Source organism: Acanthopagrus latus, chromosome 19 (genome assembly GCF_904848185.1).
Source record: "Acanthopagrus latus isolate v.2019 chromosome 19, fAcaLat1.1, whole genome shotgun sequence".
NCBI classification, from domain to species: Eukaryota; Metazoa; Chordata; class Actinopteri; order Spariformes; family Sparidae; genus Acanthopagrus; species Acanthopagrus latus.
Window position 1 is genome coordinate 2,732,641 of NC_051057.1, and position 18,261 is coordinate 2,750,901.

At 41.0% G+C, this 18,261-nt stretch overlaps 1 protein-coding gene across 1 annotated transcript in view; it reads left to right on the top strand.

The window, feature by feature from the left end:
* The window catches only part of tgfbr1b (transforming growth factor, beta receptor 1 b), a 57,570-nt gene that overhangs the window by 19,610 nt on the left and 19,699 nt on the right, over positions 1-18,261 (top strand). Inside the window, exons 2-3 of the mRNA XM_037079558.1 lie at positions 12,807-13,058; positions 15,983-16,252. Of these exons, the coding sequence (XP_036935453.1) occupies positions 12,807-13,058; positions 15,983-16,252 (522 nt within the window). The remainder of the gene's footprint in view (positions 1-12,806; positions 13,059-15,982; positions 16,253-18,261) is intronic.

The window sequence follows — 18,261 nt, forward strand, 5'->3', positions numbered from 1 at the left end:
CGTTATTAACAGTTTTCAGGGTATAAAACCAATAACCTGTTGATCTTTAAAAATCCAGATGTGCTAAAGAGAAAATATTTAAACTGAAAATTCAATCAAATCCTAAACTTAAAATGGAAATTCAAATCGAATAGTTGATTTTGAGAATTTTGACACCTAATTGGAAGTTATAGAACTTTATTCCCAGTTTGAAATGATCATGTGTTTGATGAAGCTTAACGTGTACGATCTAAAGCAGTGGTTGGCAGATCTGACAAATGCAACTGTAATGATCGCCTATATAATATAATGTAATCGGCTATAATATACTTTGTTACATAGCACTGGATTCCATAATTGTTCCCATAGTGGCAGAAGAAAATTTACTGACATGTTCAATCTAGACTGAATCAAATTAGTCATATTTTTTAGTATATACATAATATTTCATGTTTATTGCTATTTGCACCAGGGGATTTGAGGGAAAAGTTATTTTAATTCTGTCTATGTCCTGTACATAAAACAGCATTAACAATAAAGTTTGACTTGACTTGACTCCTATGAAATAGACAACATTTTCAAAGTGCAACAGAAAGACCCTTCAAATCAATTTCTCCTCTTGCCGCAGTATTTCTACTTTAAGATAAAATTATTGATACAAACTGTGATCCAGCAGACTGATTTTACTCAAAATGCCAGTTTAAATGCTTCAGACTCTGGCTCTCTCAAACATCCATTTTTATCCCCTATTTCCATGAAACAGATACACTATATTACCAAAAGTATTCGCTCACCCATTCAAATGATCAGAATCAGGTGTTCTAATCACTTGGCCTGGCCCCAGGTGTATAAATTCAAGCACTCAGGCATGCAGACTGTGAAACAAGACATTTGTGAAAGAATGGGCCGCTCTCAGGAGCTCAGTGAATTCCAGCGTGGAACTGTCATAGGATGCCACTTGTGCAACAAATCCAGTCGTGAAATTTCCTCGCTCCTAAATATTCCACAGTCAACTGTCAGCTCTATTATAACAAAATGGAAGCGTTTGGGAACAACAGCAACTCAGCCACGAAGTGGTAGGCCACGTAAAGTGACGGAGAGGGGTCAGCGGATGCTGAAGCGCATAGTGCAAAGAGGTCGCCGACTTTCTGCACAGTCAATTGCTAGAGAGCTACAAACTTCATGTGACCTTCAGATTAGCCCAAGTACAGTACGCAGAGAGCTTCATGGAATGGGTTTCCATGGCCGAGCAGCTGCAGCCAAGCCACACATCACCAAGTGCAATGCAAGGCGTCGGATGCAATGGTGTAAAGCACGCCGTCACTGGCCTCTAGAGCAGTGGAGACGCGTTCTCTGGAGTGATGAATCACGCTTTTCCATCTGGCAATCTGATGGACGAGTCTGGGTTTGGAGGTTGCCAGGAGAACGGTACATTTCAGATTGCATTGTGCCAACTGTGAAATTTGGTGGAGGAGGAATTATGGTATGGGGTTGTTTTTCAGGAGCTGGGCTTGGCCCCTTAGTTCCAGTGAAAGGAACATTGAATGCTTCAGGATACCAAAACATTTTGGACAATTCCATGCTCCCAACCTTGTGGGAACAGTTTGGAGCGGGCCCCTTCCTCTTCCAACATGACTGTGCACCAGTGCACAAAGCAAGGTCCATAAAGACGTGGATGACAGAGTCTGGTGTGGATGAACTTGACTGGCCTGCACAGAGTCCTGACCTGAACCCGATAGAACACCTTTGGGATGAATTAGAGCGGAGACTGAGAGCCAGGCCTTCTCGACCAACATCAGTGTGTGACCTCACCAATGCGCTTTTGGAAGAATGGTCAAAAATTCCTATAAACACTCTCCTCAACCTTGTGGACAGTCTTCCCAGAAGAGTTGAAGCTGTAATAGCTGCAAAAGGTGGACCGACATCATATTGAATTCTATGAGTTAGGAATGGGATGGCACTTCAGTTCATAGAATGAGTAAAGGCAGGTGAGCGAATACTTTTGGTAATATAGTGTATGAGTAGACTGCACTAGAACATGGTAATCATTAAAATGGCTCATGATGTTGCCCTGATAAGACTTATGAAAAGTGTGTGAGGGAGAACCAACTGGGAGATGGCTAGATATAGACAGCCCCTTTTAAAATAATTTAGGTTTACGTCATTGTCTCCAGACCAGGAACTAGTTCCCATGATGCGTCAGTGTCATTTGAAAATGAATTTAAGATTTCATGCAAATCCACTTTGCAAGTTAATGAGAAAACTTTCCTCAGATGATTCAGATTAATTGATTATGTGGAGAAGGTCTGTAGCAACAAAGTGTCTGGTCAACTTGAACCCAGCCACAATTATCAGTACTTCTCCAGTGAGACGAAAGACAAATGCAGTTTAAAGATAAACACATAATCTTTACACCACTAAAAATGCAACATCCCATCTCAAGCCTCATTCGCTGCAGAGAGTGATTTGCATGAAGTACGGATGTGCTAACACAGCCTCCAGAATAATGTCTTTACTAAGTCGCTGTGAGCAGCACACGTTTCAGTCCCACACCAGGCTCTGGTGAAAACATAACTAAAGCCAAGCAGATTACACTAATTCATTTCATGCTTGTATCCTGAAATATTGACTTGTGCTGTCTGCAGCTTGTAGGCTCCTTTTTTTATTTTGTTATATTTGTTCTTGACACGCTTCAGCGTTTTCCTTCTATTGTTGTAAGGGTGAGATGGAAAGAGGAAGGGGGTCAGAAGAGGAGAGGAGAGGAGGTATAAAGGGAAAAGGAAGGAAGAATGGAGGGAGGATGTGACAGGAGGGGGATGTTAATAAGGCGGGAGCAGTAGGTGAGGCAGAGAGGGGAGGGGTGGATGGAGTAATAAATGTGGTTCAGCCCCTAACTGCTGATGGGCAGCTTTGTATTGTTCTCTGTTGCTTGGCTACTACACATCCAACAATGCACAGTGCATAATGTGGCTATAAAATGATACTCCTTGGATTAGAGTTATTGGCATGACAGAAGGCAGTAATGGTTTGCTATACAGGTCCAGCATAGACTGAACCTCTAGATGGCGCTGCAGTAGATTTTACCTCTGTGTTGCCTCAGAAATGAGAGATTATTGAAAACACTGTTGTGCTATCTGTAATGATAATGAGTTAATCACTAGTAGTTTATCAGAATGATCAACTATATAGTGAATCTACTAAATAGTGAATGAAGTAGATGGACTGATCATCATCTGAATAATTTGCAACTATGAAATACTGCTTACGATTAAACGCATCAATAATTTCCAGGGGTCCATGTTTTCTGCACCGACCCATCTCTGAACCATTGTCTGAGACATACCATTGACAACTATCCCCTCATTGTGAATGAGTCTGTGGTGGCCAGTGCTATTCTGTTTGCTGTTGTGTGCTGGGGCAGCAGACTGAGAGTAGCCAATGCCAACAGACTCAACAAGCTGATCAGGAAGGCCAGTGACATTGTGGGGGTGGAGCTGGACACTTTGTCAGCAGTGTCAGACAGGAGGACGCTGTCGAAGGTTCAGGCGATACTGCAGCATGTCTCTCACCCTCTCCACAACGCTCTGGTGGAACAGAGGAGCACCTTCAGCCAGAGACTGATTGCTCCTAAATGCACCGCTGAGCGCCACAGGAAGTCATTCCTGCCTGCGGCCATCAACCTGTACAACTCCTCCCTCTGACGATCGGACGCATTTGGCTATTTAAAAAATAAAACAAAACAAACTATTATTACTCATTCTCATTTCATTTATTACGCTACAACCATTTCACTGTATATATCCCAGATTGTCTATTTTATTATTTATTTTATTGCCTACTTTGATATTTTATTTTATTTTATTTTATGTTAATGTCTACTCAATATTTTATCTTATTTTTTTGTCTATTTAGTATTTCACTTATAAATTTATCTTTACCTCTTGTTTCCATTTATGCTGTATTTCTATTTCTACTGCACAGAGCATTGGAACAAAAACAATTTCCACCCGGTTATTAATAAAGTATTCTCAGTCTGATGATTCTGATGTTTTCTAATAGAGAAAGAAAGTAATGAACTGTATGTTGGTACAAAATATCTGCTAGCAAAAATTCCAGCGAGCCCACTAAAATCTTTGTTTTTCAGACCCAGTGTACTTGTTGACTGTGAGGTGCTCAGAGTTCATGTTCACTGGTAAAACCGTGTCCACTGATCCAATTTTAGCCTGAAGCAATGCAGAAAAATGCCTTTTAGCTTCACTATTCAGGACTGAACCACGTGAAGAGGGGTGTGAAGTTTCTCTGAATCATTTGAAATTCTCTAGGTTAAGAATGAACAACTGACCTACTTTTCACTCTTCTCCTGCTTTTTTTGCACTGGTTTATTTCATGGCCTAGTGAACTTTAAGTATGGAGGGGGGAGTGTAGTTGGCAACAAGGCTTACTCTAGGCTTGCTGTAATCTTCAGGGCTCTAGAATTCTTGATTTAAAAAGAACGGCGTGATTAAAGGCTGCTTTTTGCAAATACCACGTAAAATGCTAAAAGATGGAAGTCGTGAGTTATGGTGAGGATGATGATGCATAATTGTTGGGGAAAAAATACATTTAAACAAAAAAAAAATAATAATAAAAATAAAAATAATAATAATAATAATAATAATAATAATAATAATAATAATAATAGTAATAATAATAATATAAAAGCCCCTTTAAACAATTTTAAACAGAAATGGAGGAAAAACTAACATACACTAAAAATGATTAGAAATTTAATTTAAGCAGCTAGCAGTAAAGATCCAGCCCTCGTCGTCCACGTATGTTGGGCTGTGGCACTGTCAGAGGGTGGGCATGTAGATGGTAGATGTCTGCATGTGCATGCGTAGTGCTGCGCGGTATACCAGTTCACACTGAATACCAGTGTATATTTTTGTTATGATATTAATTTTAATATACCCCCATACCGGTGTATTTGATTACGCAACGCTCAGAGCGCTACTCTGCGCCGCGCAACACTGTTTCAGACCAGACCGTTTTCAGTGCTGTGCTTCTAAACAGGCACGGTGCGACTGTGAGGCGTGGTGAGGTTAAACAGTAGTGTTTTTGATGTTACGTTATGGTGAAGATGGCTAGAATAGACATGGCAGTTAATGTCGTCATCCGCGGATGTCGAGATCAGCAACTGGAAAGCCGCTGAGATCCAGGAGATGCTAGCTCTCTTCAGTTGTTGTAGCAGCAAGCTACTAGTGGTCGCTACTTTGAAATTAAAAGCCCCACGAGGAACCCAGTTTTATACTCCAATGGGGTGCAATGTAAAGCTCTTATTTTGAAGACTAATTCGACCTGCTTCCTGTTAGCTGTCTGTTGCTTGGGGCAGCTAACGTGAGGCACTCAGCTGCATGCTTCCTTTAATATCGGAGGTTTAACATCAGCATGTGTTTGACTGAGGAGGTGAGCTATGCTTACGTTTACTGGATGTGATCCGAATCCGAAATACCACTGCCTGTGTCCCTTAGTGGCGCTTGAGATCACCCATCAAATATATGTCATGATGTAATGTATGATGTGGAGAAAACAACCTGTAACCATGTAAATTTGATAATGTTTGTCCGCACTGCTAATGGCTGACACTAGGATAGCGCCTCAGTTGCCTTCTTTCAAAAATGTATGCATGTGTTATGTGTGAGAGAAAGTGTATGAAGAAGGGGCTCCTGGTGTGTGTGTGTGTGTGTGTGTGTGGCATTGTTTTGCGTGCCTTCATTGTGTAAAGCACTTTGTGCTACATGTTATTTGAATGAAAAGTGCTATATAAATAAAGTCAGATTGATGTGACTTCCTGTATCCAGTGGGTGCAGATGTCCAGATATGACACAGCATTGATGCATATTAGTATTCAGGGTCCAAATCCTTTTCATGTGTGTCCAATTTGGTGTAGATTTGGAAGTGTATGTTGGAGTTATAAGGACTTCCTGCTTTTGTGGCATAGCATTGAAATCAACTGCACAGCCATGCCCACCAGGGATAACAGAGGTAAAAACTTGTGATAACTTTTCATCTTCAAGGTCTGAGGACGATACTGACTGAATGTGAAGTCTGTGTTGTTAAATGTGTAGGAGGAGTATGTTAAAGTGAGAGGAAAGACTAAAAAAGAAAGCAGCGGCCCCTTGAGCCTGTAGCTTGTGTATCCATGATTTCACCCATTTAACATGGTATCTCTTTTTCACCTCTGCCACTTCTCTGTGACATTTAGAACTGTCTATCAGGCATTTTTTCCGATTAAAAGAGGCTATATTAGAGAGTGGTTTAAAAAACATACTGCTTTTTAGTAACAATAGTTAGATTACCCACTGTCCTGAGTGGTTTGGTTTCCCTTTTCGATAAATACAGGGTTACATGGAGAGTTACTTCCTCTCAAGTGGGCACAAAAAGTATGAGCTTGTGTTCAGAGCAGCATTTTGGCTGAGAGGCAGGCAGGTAACGCAGTAGTCTCCCTTGATTGCCACTAGTTCTGATGTCACTTCAGTGTGTCTTGGCACTATGACACACATCCAGACCAACACGCTGGTCTAACGGGCTTTTGTCAGATGAAAACTGCAGTGTTTCCCACACCTACATTTATTTCTGATGGTCTGCCACAATATCAACATTGGCCACCACATATTGATCTTTCTATTTTTGGAACTGTGCATCACTCATCTCACTCAAGACAGTGCAAGCATCAGTGAATAGCATGATGTTTTATACTCTGATAGAGTGGACGGCTGTGTGGTTTTTAGAGGAGGAGGACTATTTAACACAGTTGGCTTGACCGTAACTTCTTCTGCAAGGAAGACAACTGACCTCATCAACAAGATCAAGCCCCCTTAAAGAGTGTTGTGGCAAAGGTGTGTAATTATATCGTCATGTGATGCACTGGGGACTATTTCCAAAAAGCTAACATTCTGAAAGACGCATGTGTAAAATAGTAATAAAAGCTTCACAACCCCGGGGAAATTACTCGTTTTTACTGTTTTACTGAATTTTTGGCAATTTGGTCCAGTGCAGTTTGGAGCTTCTAGAAGAGCCGCCCGATTACATTTTATTCCCATCCACGTTAGCTCGGCACCTAACCGGAAGTTAGCCGACTTGGTCGATGGCAGTCTCAAGTGTGCATGCTCTGTTTCTCCCCACCTAAACAGCCGCCGCCACAATTAAAGTCTTAGAAACATTGAACCGCATTTTAGATTTCAGTATTCGGGTCTTGAAGCTGTCACTGAGTTTTCCTGCCACAACATATCCTCGGCTCATCAACCACTGAGTATTGCACTGCTCTAAATTGGGGCTTAAGTATCTTCTGGCATTTTAGAAGCATAGCATTCACTTGTTCCCAGCCAGGTTTGAGTTGTTTTGTTCATTCTCAAGAATATTACTTATTCAAGTGTTTATAGCCCCTCGATGCTGTGTTTACAGCCTCAAGATACTATGTTTTCAGTGTTGCTCTGCAGCCGTTTTTGTGCTGTAGAAACATACTGAATAGACTTCTGCTGCTCATTCATCATTGATGTGATGGCAGATACTTTGTGGCTGTATTTTTGGTGTTCAGACAAAAAACAGAGTTTAATTCATTGTAATGAGAAAAGACGCGTTACTCATCCTGCTGGATGGAGCGACAGCAGTGGATGTTGCGGCCAGAATGTAACACAGCTGTGTGCTGTGGACATGACATAAACAATAGATGAACAGATTGTATCAACGAGTCAAGTAAAATTAGAGACCAGGTTCCCATACATGAACAGCCTGGTTCTTAGATGCATGGCGTGAAAGATGAGACGTAAGACTACTGAATCAAACATCTAGAACAGGAACACACTCCCTCGCTCACTCAGTTGCCCCATTCATACTGCCGTTTGCATGCAGGCATTCTTCTTCAATTCTCCTCCTCCCCCTCTGTGTGAAATTATCAGATGCGGCAAGGGGTGAAATTTCCCTCCAGCGCTGATCCGCCTCTGGAGGTAGTATCAGGGCCGCATCATTGGCAAACCGAACCCGTGTGAATGGATAAGCTGGCAGCGCGGAGCAGTGGCGTGCTGATCATACAGTCTAACAACACAGGTCCTTCACTCAACTTGATAAAGAGAAATTTCCCACAAAGCAGCATTACAGGACTAAGCAAAGTAATGCAGTAACTGTAACCGTCTTTGGTAACTTACATGAGGAAGAAGATACCACAGCTGTATGTGGGGATGTCCGTCCTCCTGCCTGTCCTACTGACTATTTGTCACATTTCTGCCTGAAAAGCAGCGTATGTCACCGGCAAAAAACTTTAACTCACCGCGTGTTTGTGATGAAAATAAATCTCCGCGACGGTCAGTCATCCGGACCGAGACTTCAGTGAACTATTCCCCAGAAAACAGCCTCCGTCCCTGCGAGTGAGTGAGTCAGACAGCTTCCAGTTTGAAAAAACATAACTTTGTCACTTTCCAGCATGTTTGGAGTGTCAGGATGTCAGTGACAACACATTATAACAGCATCCATATGATTATAAACTGTCAGCGGGTTTAGATTGACAGGAGGACACGGGGGAAACCCCTTGAAAACACACCAGCGTCATCATCATGACGTGTACCGTCACGCCTCTTTGGGAGCCGCAGCACAGGCTACCTGTTTGAATTACACAGCAGTTTGTCTGTAAGGTGGAGCTGCTTCGCTCTGTGTGAATCACCATTGGCAGAGAATTGACGAACCAATGCTGTGGAGATAATGCAGCATTTCTGTGTGAAATGGGTTACTTACTCAGACACTCACACTCAGATTCACAGACACACACACACACACAAAATATGGTCAGACAGAATGTGAGTGACTAATCTGAGGCGCTGCTTAGAATGACGCCAGACAGACAGCCAGACTAAACAACACAACGTCACAACAAGGCACCAAATGTGTGCCCTGTTGTTACCAAGGCTGCTCTTGCCTAATTATATGTGAAGAGTGTGTGTTGCACTGAGAGGTGGATGTGTTTGGACAGTTTTAGGGTGTAGTTGCACAGCACGCACCTGAGAGAAGTTTATGACTCTCACCAGGTCAGTAGAAGTGTGAATGTAGAGTGCTTTTTCATTGTGTGTGTGTGTTACTCTCCATGAAATCTACTGATTGTTATTCGCTTTGTTTTTGTTTCTGTGCTTGCCTTTTTACAATGCTGTGAGCAGCACAGACAAAAATCCAAATGGAGATGACAGCTCACATGGTCATTTAAGACTGTCCTCATACCCAGGAAACGGTACAAACAACATGCAGCTGCAGGTCTGAGATAAACTAACTAATCATCTGAAATGTATTTTTAACACAGTGTGTGTAATTGGTGTGTGTTATTTTTAGCATTGCTCACTAGTTAAGAGGCTATTTTTTTTTCTCAAATGTTTTCTGTGGTGTTGTACATAATAAATGCAGATGTGTTGTGTACTAATTGCTGGTCACCCGGTGAAATGCTTGTTGTGCCACTGAGAAGAAGAGCACAGTTTTCACAAGTGCACATGATTATTTGGATTCTTTGTTCAGTTGTTTAATAAAGCATTCAGTTGGACTATGGTAATTGAAATTTGAATCTGAATCTTGAGTCTTTCAATGAAAGTTTCCTCAAATGCTGCTGCTCAAATCCAGTCAGATGAGAATTCTGCCAACCTTATGCTGATAGTGAAATAAAGAGGACGAAGGAAAAATCAGATCAGACATGGTTAATAACAGAAGTCTTGTGTGTTTTTACGTATGTTTGTTGCCTCTACAACTGCCGCCAACTCTTCTGTGTTGTTAACCCAACAAATAACAGTCGCTGTCTACATCTAGAGACACATCAGGCTGGTTCCCTTTTCCTTTTGGTGTTGATTCATAACCTGCTGTTTGAGCCCTTCTCAGGTCCAGTCTTTAAGATATCTTAGTTTCCGGCAATGTAAATTGTGGTATGAGGGATGGATGACTTTTGTATCACTAAGTTGAATGGCGCTATTTCGAAACAGTTAATCGTTCAAGGATAATTGGCTTTGTTTAATATATTGATCAAGAATGATTGGTGGTTCACCCTGAATGCAGAACCCGCATGTCATTCACTAGCAACGCACTTGTATATCCAAGAACTCGTCACACCTCTTTTGGTTCCACAATGCTGGCATGCTGTATAGAATGGAGCGGCTTTATGCCGGGCTGCTTGGTTCAGTGTGAACAAACAAAGGCGACGTAGTGGCAAGACTTCATTTTGGTTCTTTTGCAGAAGATTATTGGATGGGATTACCTCATAATGTTGACTTGGCGTGCGTTGGCAGGACAAACTTGTCTGACTTGTCTGTATTGAGAGAGAGTCTGGAGACCACTGTCAGCTGGCTTTCATTTAGCTGTCTGATGTCTACTGATCTGTTTTCCCTTTCTTCCTGTCTTTCCTACACACACACACGCACACTTTCTGTTGTTTTGCAATTGTATTTGTATGCACCTCCCAGAGTTTGTCTGGAGTTCACCTCTAGACAATTCCATGAATTCCACGAGTGGAAACGCCTGCTGTCACATTAAAACTTGGATAATGTAAGAACATTCTCAGACTGCTCCTGTATTTTGTCCTAGTTATGTTACGGACACATTCACTGTAAATTTACTGAATAATTTCTTGTGTGGGTGTCCTTACATTACCACAGTAAAGATTTTGAGCCATAGGGCAGATTTGCACTAGTATACCTTTCAAACTTTTAATACCATCTGCTGGTGTGCGTTCATGTCAGACACTCGGAGCACTCTGTGTGCCTGCCCTTGTTAATTATTCAGAGGTCTTGTCTTAGTAGGTGTGTGTTGCTTTAACCTGGCTAACCATGCATGATGTGTTTCTGAGCTGCATAATGATACCAGCCTGTGAGCTCTGTCTGCCCTGTGTTAGGGGCAAGGACACTGTGGAGACAGACACAGAGAGGGTGACCTGGTTTATTCATAGCCTTCTATAACACCATTACTAATGGTTTGAAGCCTAAGGGATTGCTAAACAGACTTCCTCACATTAAGCACATTCCTGGCTCTGCGAGTGTCTGGCCTGCTAATTCCCACTGTTGAAAGGTGATTAAAGATGGCCTGACCTGTGGCTCCAGCATCTTTTTTTTTTTTTTTTTTTGGAAACCAAAGAAAACACTCAGGATAACAACACATGCTTCATATACTCCCAATGTGTCATAGTTCTTTTAGATTGATATTAGTTGAATTAGAAAAACAATACTGCATTTTAACTCCCTGAATTATTTCAAATCAACCAATACCCTGAATACACTTTAAAACATTATTCGGCTGGGCTCTTGTTCCAGCTGGCTGTTAGCAGTGTCACTTGGACTGTGATGCTGCAGTTAGTGCTTAACTTTGATTGGCAATGCAGGAGAAAAAGGGTTGTGGAATTGGTCAGCATGAGGCCTGATGCACGTTTCAATACATTTATCAGATTCAATTATGAACTGCAATTTTCTCTTTCAGCCAACTTGTTAATATTGTATAGGTATGAAATAGAGCAAACTAGAACTGTATGGTGTTCCTTAAAGTCCAAATCATACGATAACCATAAATAAAGCCTTTAGGCACCCGATCTTAAACAGAAATTAAGTATTAATGTAGAAATTCAAGCATTTTGAAATGTTATCCTTGTAAGGTAATTGGTTTTGGTTTGGACCAAGATCATATAGGATATAAGAGTGAATATGACATTAATTTGGAAATGAAAGCTGGCCTCAAAGCTGCCTTCAAATATGAGACGTGCTGTCATGATCTGTTTGTGAGGAGAAACGTAACTGTGACTGAAAATAGACATGCAAATATCTCTTTGGGCAGTAACATCATTAGGAAATGGTGAAACTTTTTATCAAAATAGTTGGTTGATTAATTCAATAGTTGAGCCCTTGTGGATTAATATTTGCAATCCTCACTTAATTTCTCCTGTATTAAAATGCATGAATGAAACTGTAACTATGAGATATGCAAGCATAAGCTTGTACTTTATGCACGAGTCCCTGTCCACCTGTTTCTGTTGTTTTTTTCTTAAAAAGACTATTATATAAATATGCTGATAGCACATAGTGAAGCGCTTGTTTAAATCTTGCCATTTTATAATGTGAATGTACATTTTATAACTAATTGTAACCTAAATTGTAGGACGTTGGTTGTTTATTGTTACTAGCAACTAAAACAACACTAATCATTAATTTTATGAACTGACTTAAGTGGGACAATTTATGGGATGGATCGCTGAAGTGCCTGACTTTTCATTTCACGTGAAAAAATATTTTTTCTGTCAACCTTGTGTTCACCAGCTGCGCTGCAGCTGTGTGTGTGTTTGCGTGTTTGTGTGTCTGTGTGGTGGGTGTGTCTGTCTGTCTCAGTCTCTCCTGCCAGTAACAAAGCAAACTTTTGGAGAGAGACAAGTCTAGTCAGTCAGCGCATGTGTGTGTAAAGTATTACTGGATTGACGCAATATCTTGCTCTTCCTTGAGGGAGAGCTCCTTCCCAATACCGACACAAACTCAGACATACACAAATGCACATCAGGAAGGAGGCTGTGTATATTGGGGTGAATTAATATGAGGGAAGTCAGTGAAACACAGGAAACAGAAATAAAAAGAGAGAGTAAATTCCCCCATGAGATGTGCAATAAAAAACCCCTTAAAGAGGACCTAAAAATGAATTTCAGATTGATTAATTGATTCACTTTCTTGTCTGTAAAATGGAACAAAAGGTTGGCAATGACTGCTTCAAACGTGTGTGAGCCTACCTTGACAAACAAAAAAAAAAGTCGAGCCTCAATTCTAACTCTTCATCCCTTTCTTCTCCTCTTCCTCCAGCTCTCCAGTGTTACTGTGACCGCTGCAGTGCCAACTCCAGCTGCACGACGGATGGCGTCTGTTTTGTCGCCATCCGCCAGTCAAACAGCCGATCGACCACAGAGCAGCGCCAGTGTGTAAACGAAAACGAACTGATCCCACGAGACCGACCCTTCATCTGTGCCCCGTCTAGCAAACATGGAAACGGCATTTACCCCGTGTGCTGTACCACAGACTTCTGCAACAAGGAGCCTGATATGACAGTCGTGCCTGGTAAACACACACTCACACACATTTAAACATTTTAATTGGATCTATGGTTGTGTTAAGATGTAGCCATATTTCTGACTGTGGTTTTCCAAAATGTAGCAGTTTACTTTAAAGTGATAGTTGTTACGATGGTCATGATGACTTGGGATAAGAACTAGGGATGTCCCGACTCATTTGATTTTGAGTGTCCGCCGATACCAAGTACCAGTCCGATACTTCTGTAATACATTAAAAAAATGAAGACCTTATTTTATCATTTAACACATATCATAGGTGTGATTGGCAAAGGACAAAAAAGCAGGAAAATATACAGCTCCACTACGATCCCTGATTGGGATGTAATGTCCGATTCCGGTCAAGTCTGAAACCACGTGATCGGCCCCAATTTCCTATCATGTGATCGGATCGGAGTAAGTAAGTTGATGGCAGCTGTATTTAGCTTCCAGGGAATTTCAATGCTGATGTCATGTTGTTGTTTCTTGTTGTTATACCAAAATAATATTCAAAAATCACCAGTCAGAACTTCTGTAATCACTCCTTAACCATCATCATGTCCTCTGCTGTTGATCTGAACAGGCAGGAGGTGACACTGAAGCAATATACAGCACATACTCTATAGACCCATCATATTTCTGACTGCCAAAATTGAACATTTCAAGGTTGACAAAGGTAGTATTTTCACCAGGATGTTCTTTTTAGAACACATCTTACACTGGCTTCTTTTTCAACTGGTTATTAACTGTTCTTGTCAAGGACACCAAAAAATCTGAGTTTAAATTAGTAGAAGGGGCATCTGTCTTTAACTCAAAAGACAAGCAAAAATGTGACTTTCTTACAATTGGTTTGAGCAGTCACAGTTGCACAGATATTTGAAGACCAGGTCATACATTGCCACTCACTGACAGTGTTAAAGACCTAGGCAGTCCTTATAAATGACTTGTCACTTTGAATTGTATCTGTAAGGCAACACAGTCAGCAGAAGTTAGATGACAATGGTCAATGCTGCCGGTGTATTTTTATCTTGTAAGTATACAGGTGCCTCTCTTAAAAAATTTGAATATCATGAAAAAATTCAATTTTTTCCATTAAGTTCAAAAAGTGAAACATGTTCAAGGCTTTTCTGTTTTTTAAGATTAGATGATACAGTAATACCATGGTCAGGAAACCAGTTACTAGTAGATTTCGTGCTGTGGGCATGTGCAAGGAAAAGGAAATCAGCATAGCATACTATGTATGGAAATGCAGGTTTCCTTTTCCAGCAGGGCTAGTAACTGGTTTGCTGACACCAGATCCAACAATACGGACAAGCTAAAGGCCGCTGTCAAAGCAACCTGGGCTTCCATTACACCTCAGCAGTGCCACAGGCTGATCGCCTCCAAGGAGCCTCAACCAAGTATTGAGTGCAAAAATTAACATTCTTTTCAGAAGGTCAACATTTCTGTAAACCTTTTTTTTTTTTATTTGTCTTGGGTTTGGGTTAGTGGCTGACATGTCTTAGCAAAGAACATTGTTTAAGGCCTTGCAACTAGAGCTAAGTGTACCAATCCAACCTAGCAATTTCCTTTAACTCACTTAGAATAACTGTAGTCTTTTATTTTTTTCTGAGACCCGAACAAAGTGGATGTATTGGTTTTTTTTTTTTTTTGGTATTTTGAAGACAAAAAACAGCAAAAAATGATGGAAAGAAAGCTGACTGCTGCCATTTCGGTCAATGAGTCAGTTCAGTCAAGAGTCAAAGGCCAATCCGAAGTCAGTCAGGAACAAATACAGATGAGAGGATTTTGTTGTTCTTACACTGTAGTTGCATCTTTGACTGGGGCAAATGCATTTAAAAATGGTGTGACTGTCATATACTGTAACTGTATACTGTCTTTTTCAGCTGTCAAAATACTGTTTTGCGGAGACATCACTGAAGCTAAATGAGATGTTGGAATAAAGTTTGTCATGGGTTGTGATCCCTTTAGCAGTGTAATCCCTCTAGTCCTACATCTATTCCAAGGAAAAGGCTAGTGACAAAACATAATTAAATACAATTAGAAATAGGTTTCTTTAGATGATGGTTTTCACCCTCTGCGATTCTTGAAAGTTAGAGTTGTTTGTCAAGATAACCACAGTTAAAGCTGCAGTCTGCAAAATCACTGCTCACTGCAAAATCGGTTTTAATTTCTATCACTTGGTATCTTTATTCTCTAACTCCAGCTGTTCAGCGATGCCACCCCTTCTTGCACACCAGATACCAAATATCACACTAATGTCAGACCCCCCAATCATAAGTAGGTCAGTGGCTGAATATATGAATAAGAAGATTTTATATTTATTCAAACTCTTATTACATTAATGCCGATTGAGATTAAAGGTCGAAATTGGTGGCAAAGAATCAGATATATAAAGATGTGTATTTTTTTATATTTATTTATGTTTTTAACATATGCTCAGTGAGACAAGAACCTGTCCCAGCTTGTGGACAGACAGTAGACAGTAATTCCCAGGACACAGACACAAAAACACAAAGACAATTATATCTAAGGATGATTCAGACTCTGTGGTACATTTGTCCCTTCTGTTTTGAGGTGCCTTTCCTACATCCACTTCAGTAAAAAGCTTTGTAGTTTCCTCTTTGGACTGTGTGCATGTGTCTGTGTCTGTGCTACAGGCCAAATTACCCATCAGCCAAGCAGATGGAATGTGCCTCCGCACCACTTGGCCAGTTAGCTTCCTGGCTCGTGGCTAGTACTATAGCCTTGCCACTTGCCAGCCATCAGTATGCTTCAAGTGAACCTTTCCCACAATTTGTGACCTCTTTTGATCCCTTCCGTTGATGTCAGAGCCAGTTATAATTCCCTATATTTACAGGTTGTATATTACCTCTTGATCCTTCGCATGTTCTCACCTCCTCACCTCCTCTGTGTGTCGTTTCTGCTTTGCAGACTTCACAGAAAAGCCCCCTCCTCTCGGCCCTGTTGCCCTTGCAGCAGTGATTGCAGGCCCGGTGTGTGTTCTCTGCCTGCTGCTGGTCTTGGCGTTCTATGTTTGCCACAGCCACAGGGGCCTGGGGGCTGGAGGGGCCGGGGCCCATCATCACCACCACCATCGGGTGCCCAACGAAGAAGACCCCTCAATGGACCACCCCTTCATAACTGTTGGAACAACATTGAAGGATCTCATCTATGACATGACAACCTCAGGCTCTGGATCAGGTATGATGCTGCACCCCAGGTTCCTGGTGTTCCTGGACAGTCTGGGCAACAAGTGCGTGTTTGGGGTTGGATTGAAAGAAATAATATATCCACACCTACCTGAAAGGGGACAATGTGATATCTGCAGCTGTAAATATATCATGGGCTCATGATGGAACACAACCCAACATGTCTGTGAAGATGAGAAGTGGGGTGAAGAGAGATGCAATCGTGTACATTTTATTAGTCAGACAGGGTTTGAATTGCTCATTTTTGTATCCGTAACTCAATCCATCAAATGTGTCTTATTGCAGGTGTATTGCTTTGTTACTCTATTGGGTAGTCATGATTTCAATGATAAAATGAATTTGTTATATTTGCTGTTTTGTGAAATAGAATATTCAAATTATTGTCAAATATTTGATGAGAAGATCAATATACTGTCATGTTTGTGAAATTATTATGATGTTAATGCAAGAAACCATCTTAGCTTAGCATAAAGATTGTAAATGGGAGCACAGCTAGCCTGGTTCTGTCCAGTGGTAACAAAATCCACCTACCAGGAAGGGTGTTTGTATTCTGCTGGTCTCAGGTCTGTGTCTGTGCGTCTAATATGGTAGCAAAACCTTTAGCTGCACACATCTTAATGTAAACATCTATTAGGAATACTGGATGGCCCAGAGCAGGCTGACTAACTGCATGTGCTGCACTGGTAGAGGCTGTTCTTGATGCTAGCCATAAATTAGCAGCTCTCTGTGGAGACTGGCACTTCCATCACTCTGCCAAGGAGAGACTTGTATTCAGTTTTTTCTAGCTATTTACACTATATTGCACAATACACAGTCGTGCATGTGGCTGATAGTGTGTGTGTGAGTGGTTGTCTCGTGTTTGTCTGTGTGTGTGGCAGAAGTGTGTGGGCTGTTATCACTTTCCTGAGTTAGAATATGTGTGTGGTGCCTGTTGAAATGTTCATTCCACTATCATTTTCTGTTTCCTCATGATCCGTTTGCCAGACTAGCAAGCTGACAGAGTTGTTACAATAAGTGCATGCTTATTGTAAATGTTACAGACCAAATAAAGACAAAACTAAGCTCCACTTCAGCAAACAATTTAGCACCAAAACTCTTTGGGGTCATTGGCGAGCACCCGTTGCCATATTTTTTGCACTGTGGCTGGCAGTGTTGGTACTAGTCAGTCCAGGTCTGTGGCTTTCTGGCTAACTTTTCAGTAGCGCACCCTGTTGGTGAGAGAAATAACTATGAATGGCTGTTCAGCTAAGCAAATTAGTGCAAGAGAAGACAAACAGAGAAAGAATGAGAGCCCCATGAGTGCGATGCTGTAGTATCCACGATTTCAACCATAAAGTACGGTTTGTTCTTTTTATTTTTAACTGCCTCTTTACCTTTGAGGTAAATGCATTACTTATTAAACAGCATTTAGTATACCTGCAGTCCTGGGTCTTCCTGTTTCCCTTTTAGATTGATTGAAAGAGACTACCACCACCTGGTGGTATGGAGAGGTATTTCCTCTCAGGTAGGTGAAAAACGTACATTACGTGCTATTTGGCTATTGGCTGTAGTCTCTGTGTCGTTCTTTCAAATTGAACTTTAAGTCCTAGACACAGGCAACGCTTTGGTCAGCCCTCATCACTGCTTGTTTTTTTCTCATTTTACTGGTTCTTTGCCCTTCATGATAAACAGTTGTAGAAAGAGTGGAACATCTTAAAACCAGAAAATCTGTGGTTTGATTCAAGAAATTGCCAGAAGTAGAAGTATGAGAATGATGTATTAGGACAGGTTTAGGATAAAAAAAGAACAAAAAATTTGAAAATGGTCATAAGAAAGTTATCATGTTATGAGGAAAATGTACTGTTTATGAAATTATATTACATTGGGATGTAACCCTAAATCCCCCTTTTTGATCTATACAGTCACTTTATTGCAGTTCATGGTGTTTATAGCAACAGCAGTTATTAGCCTTTTAATGTAAGTAATGCCATGGACACATTTGAAATAAAAAAAGTGACTCAT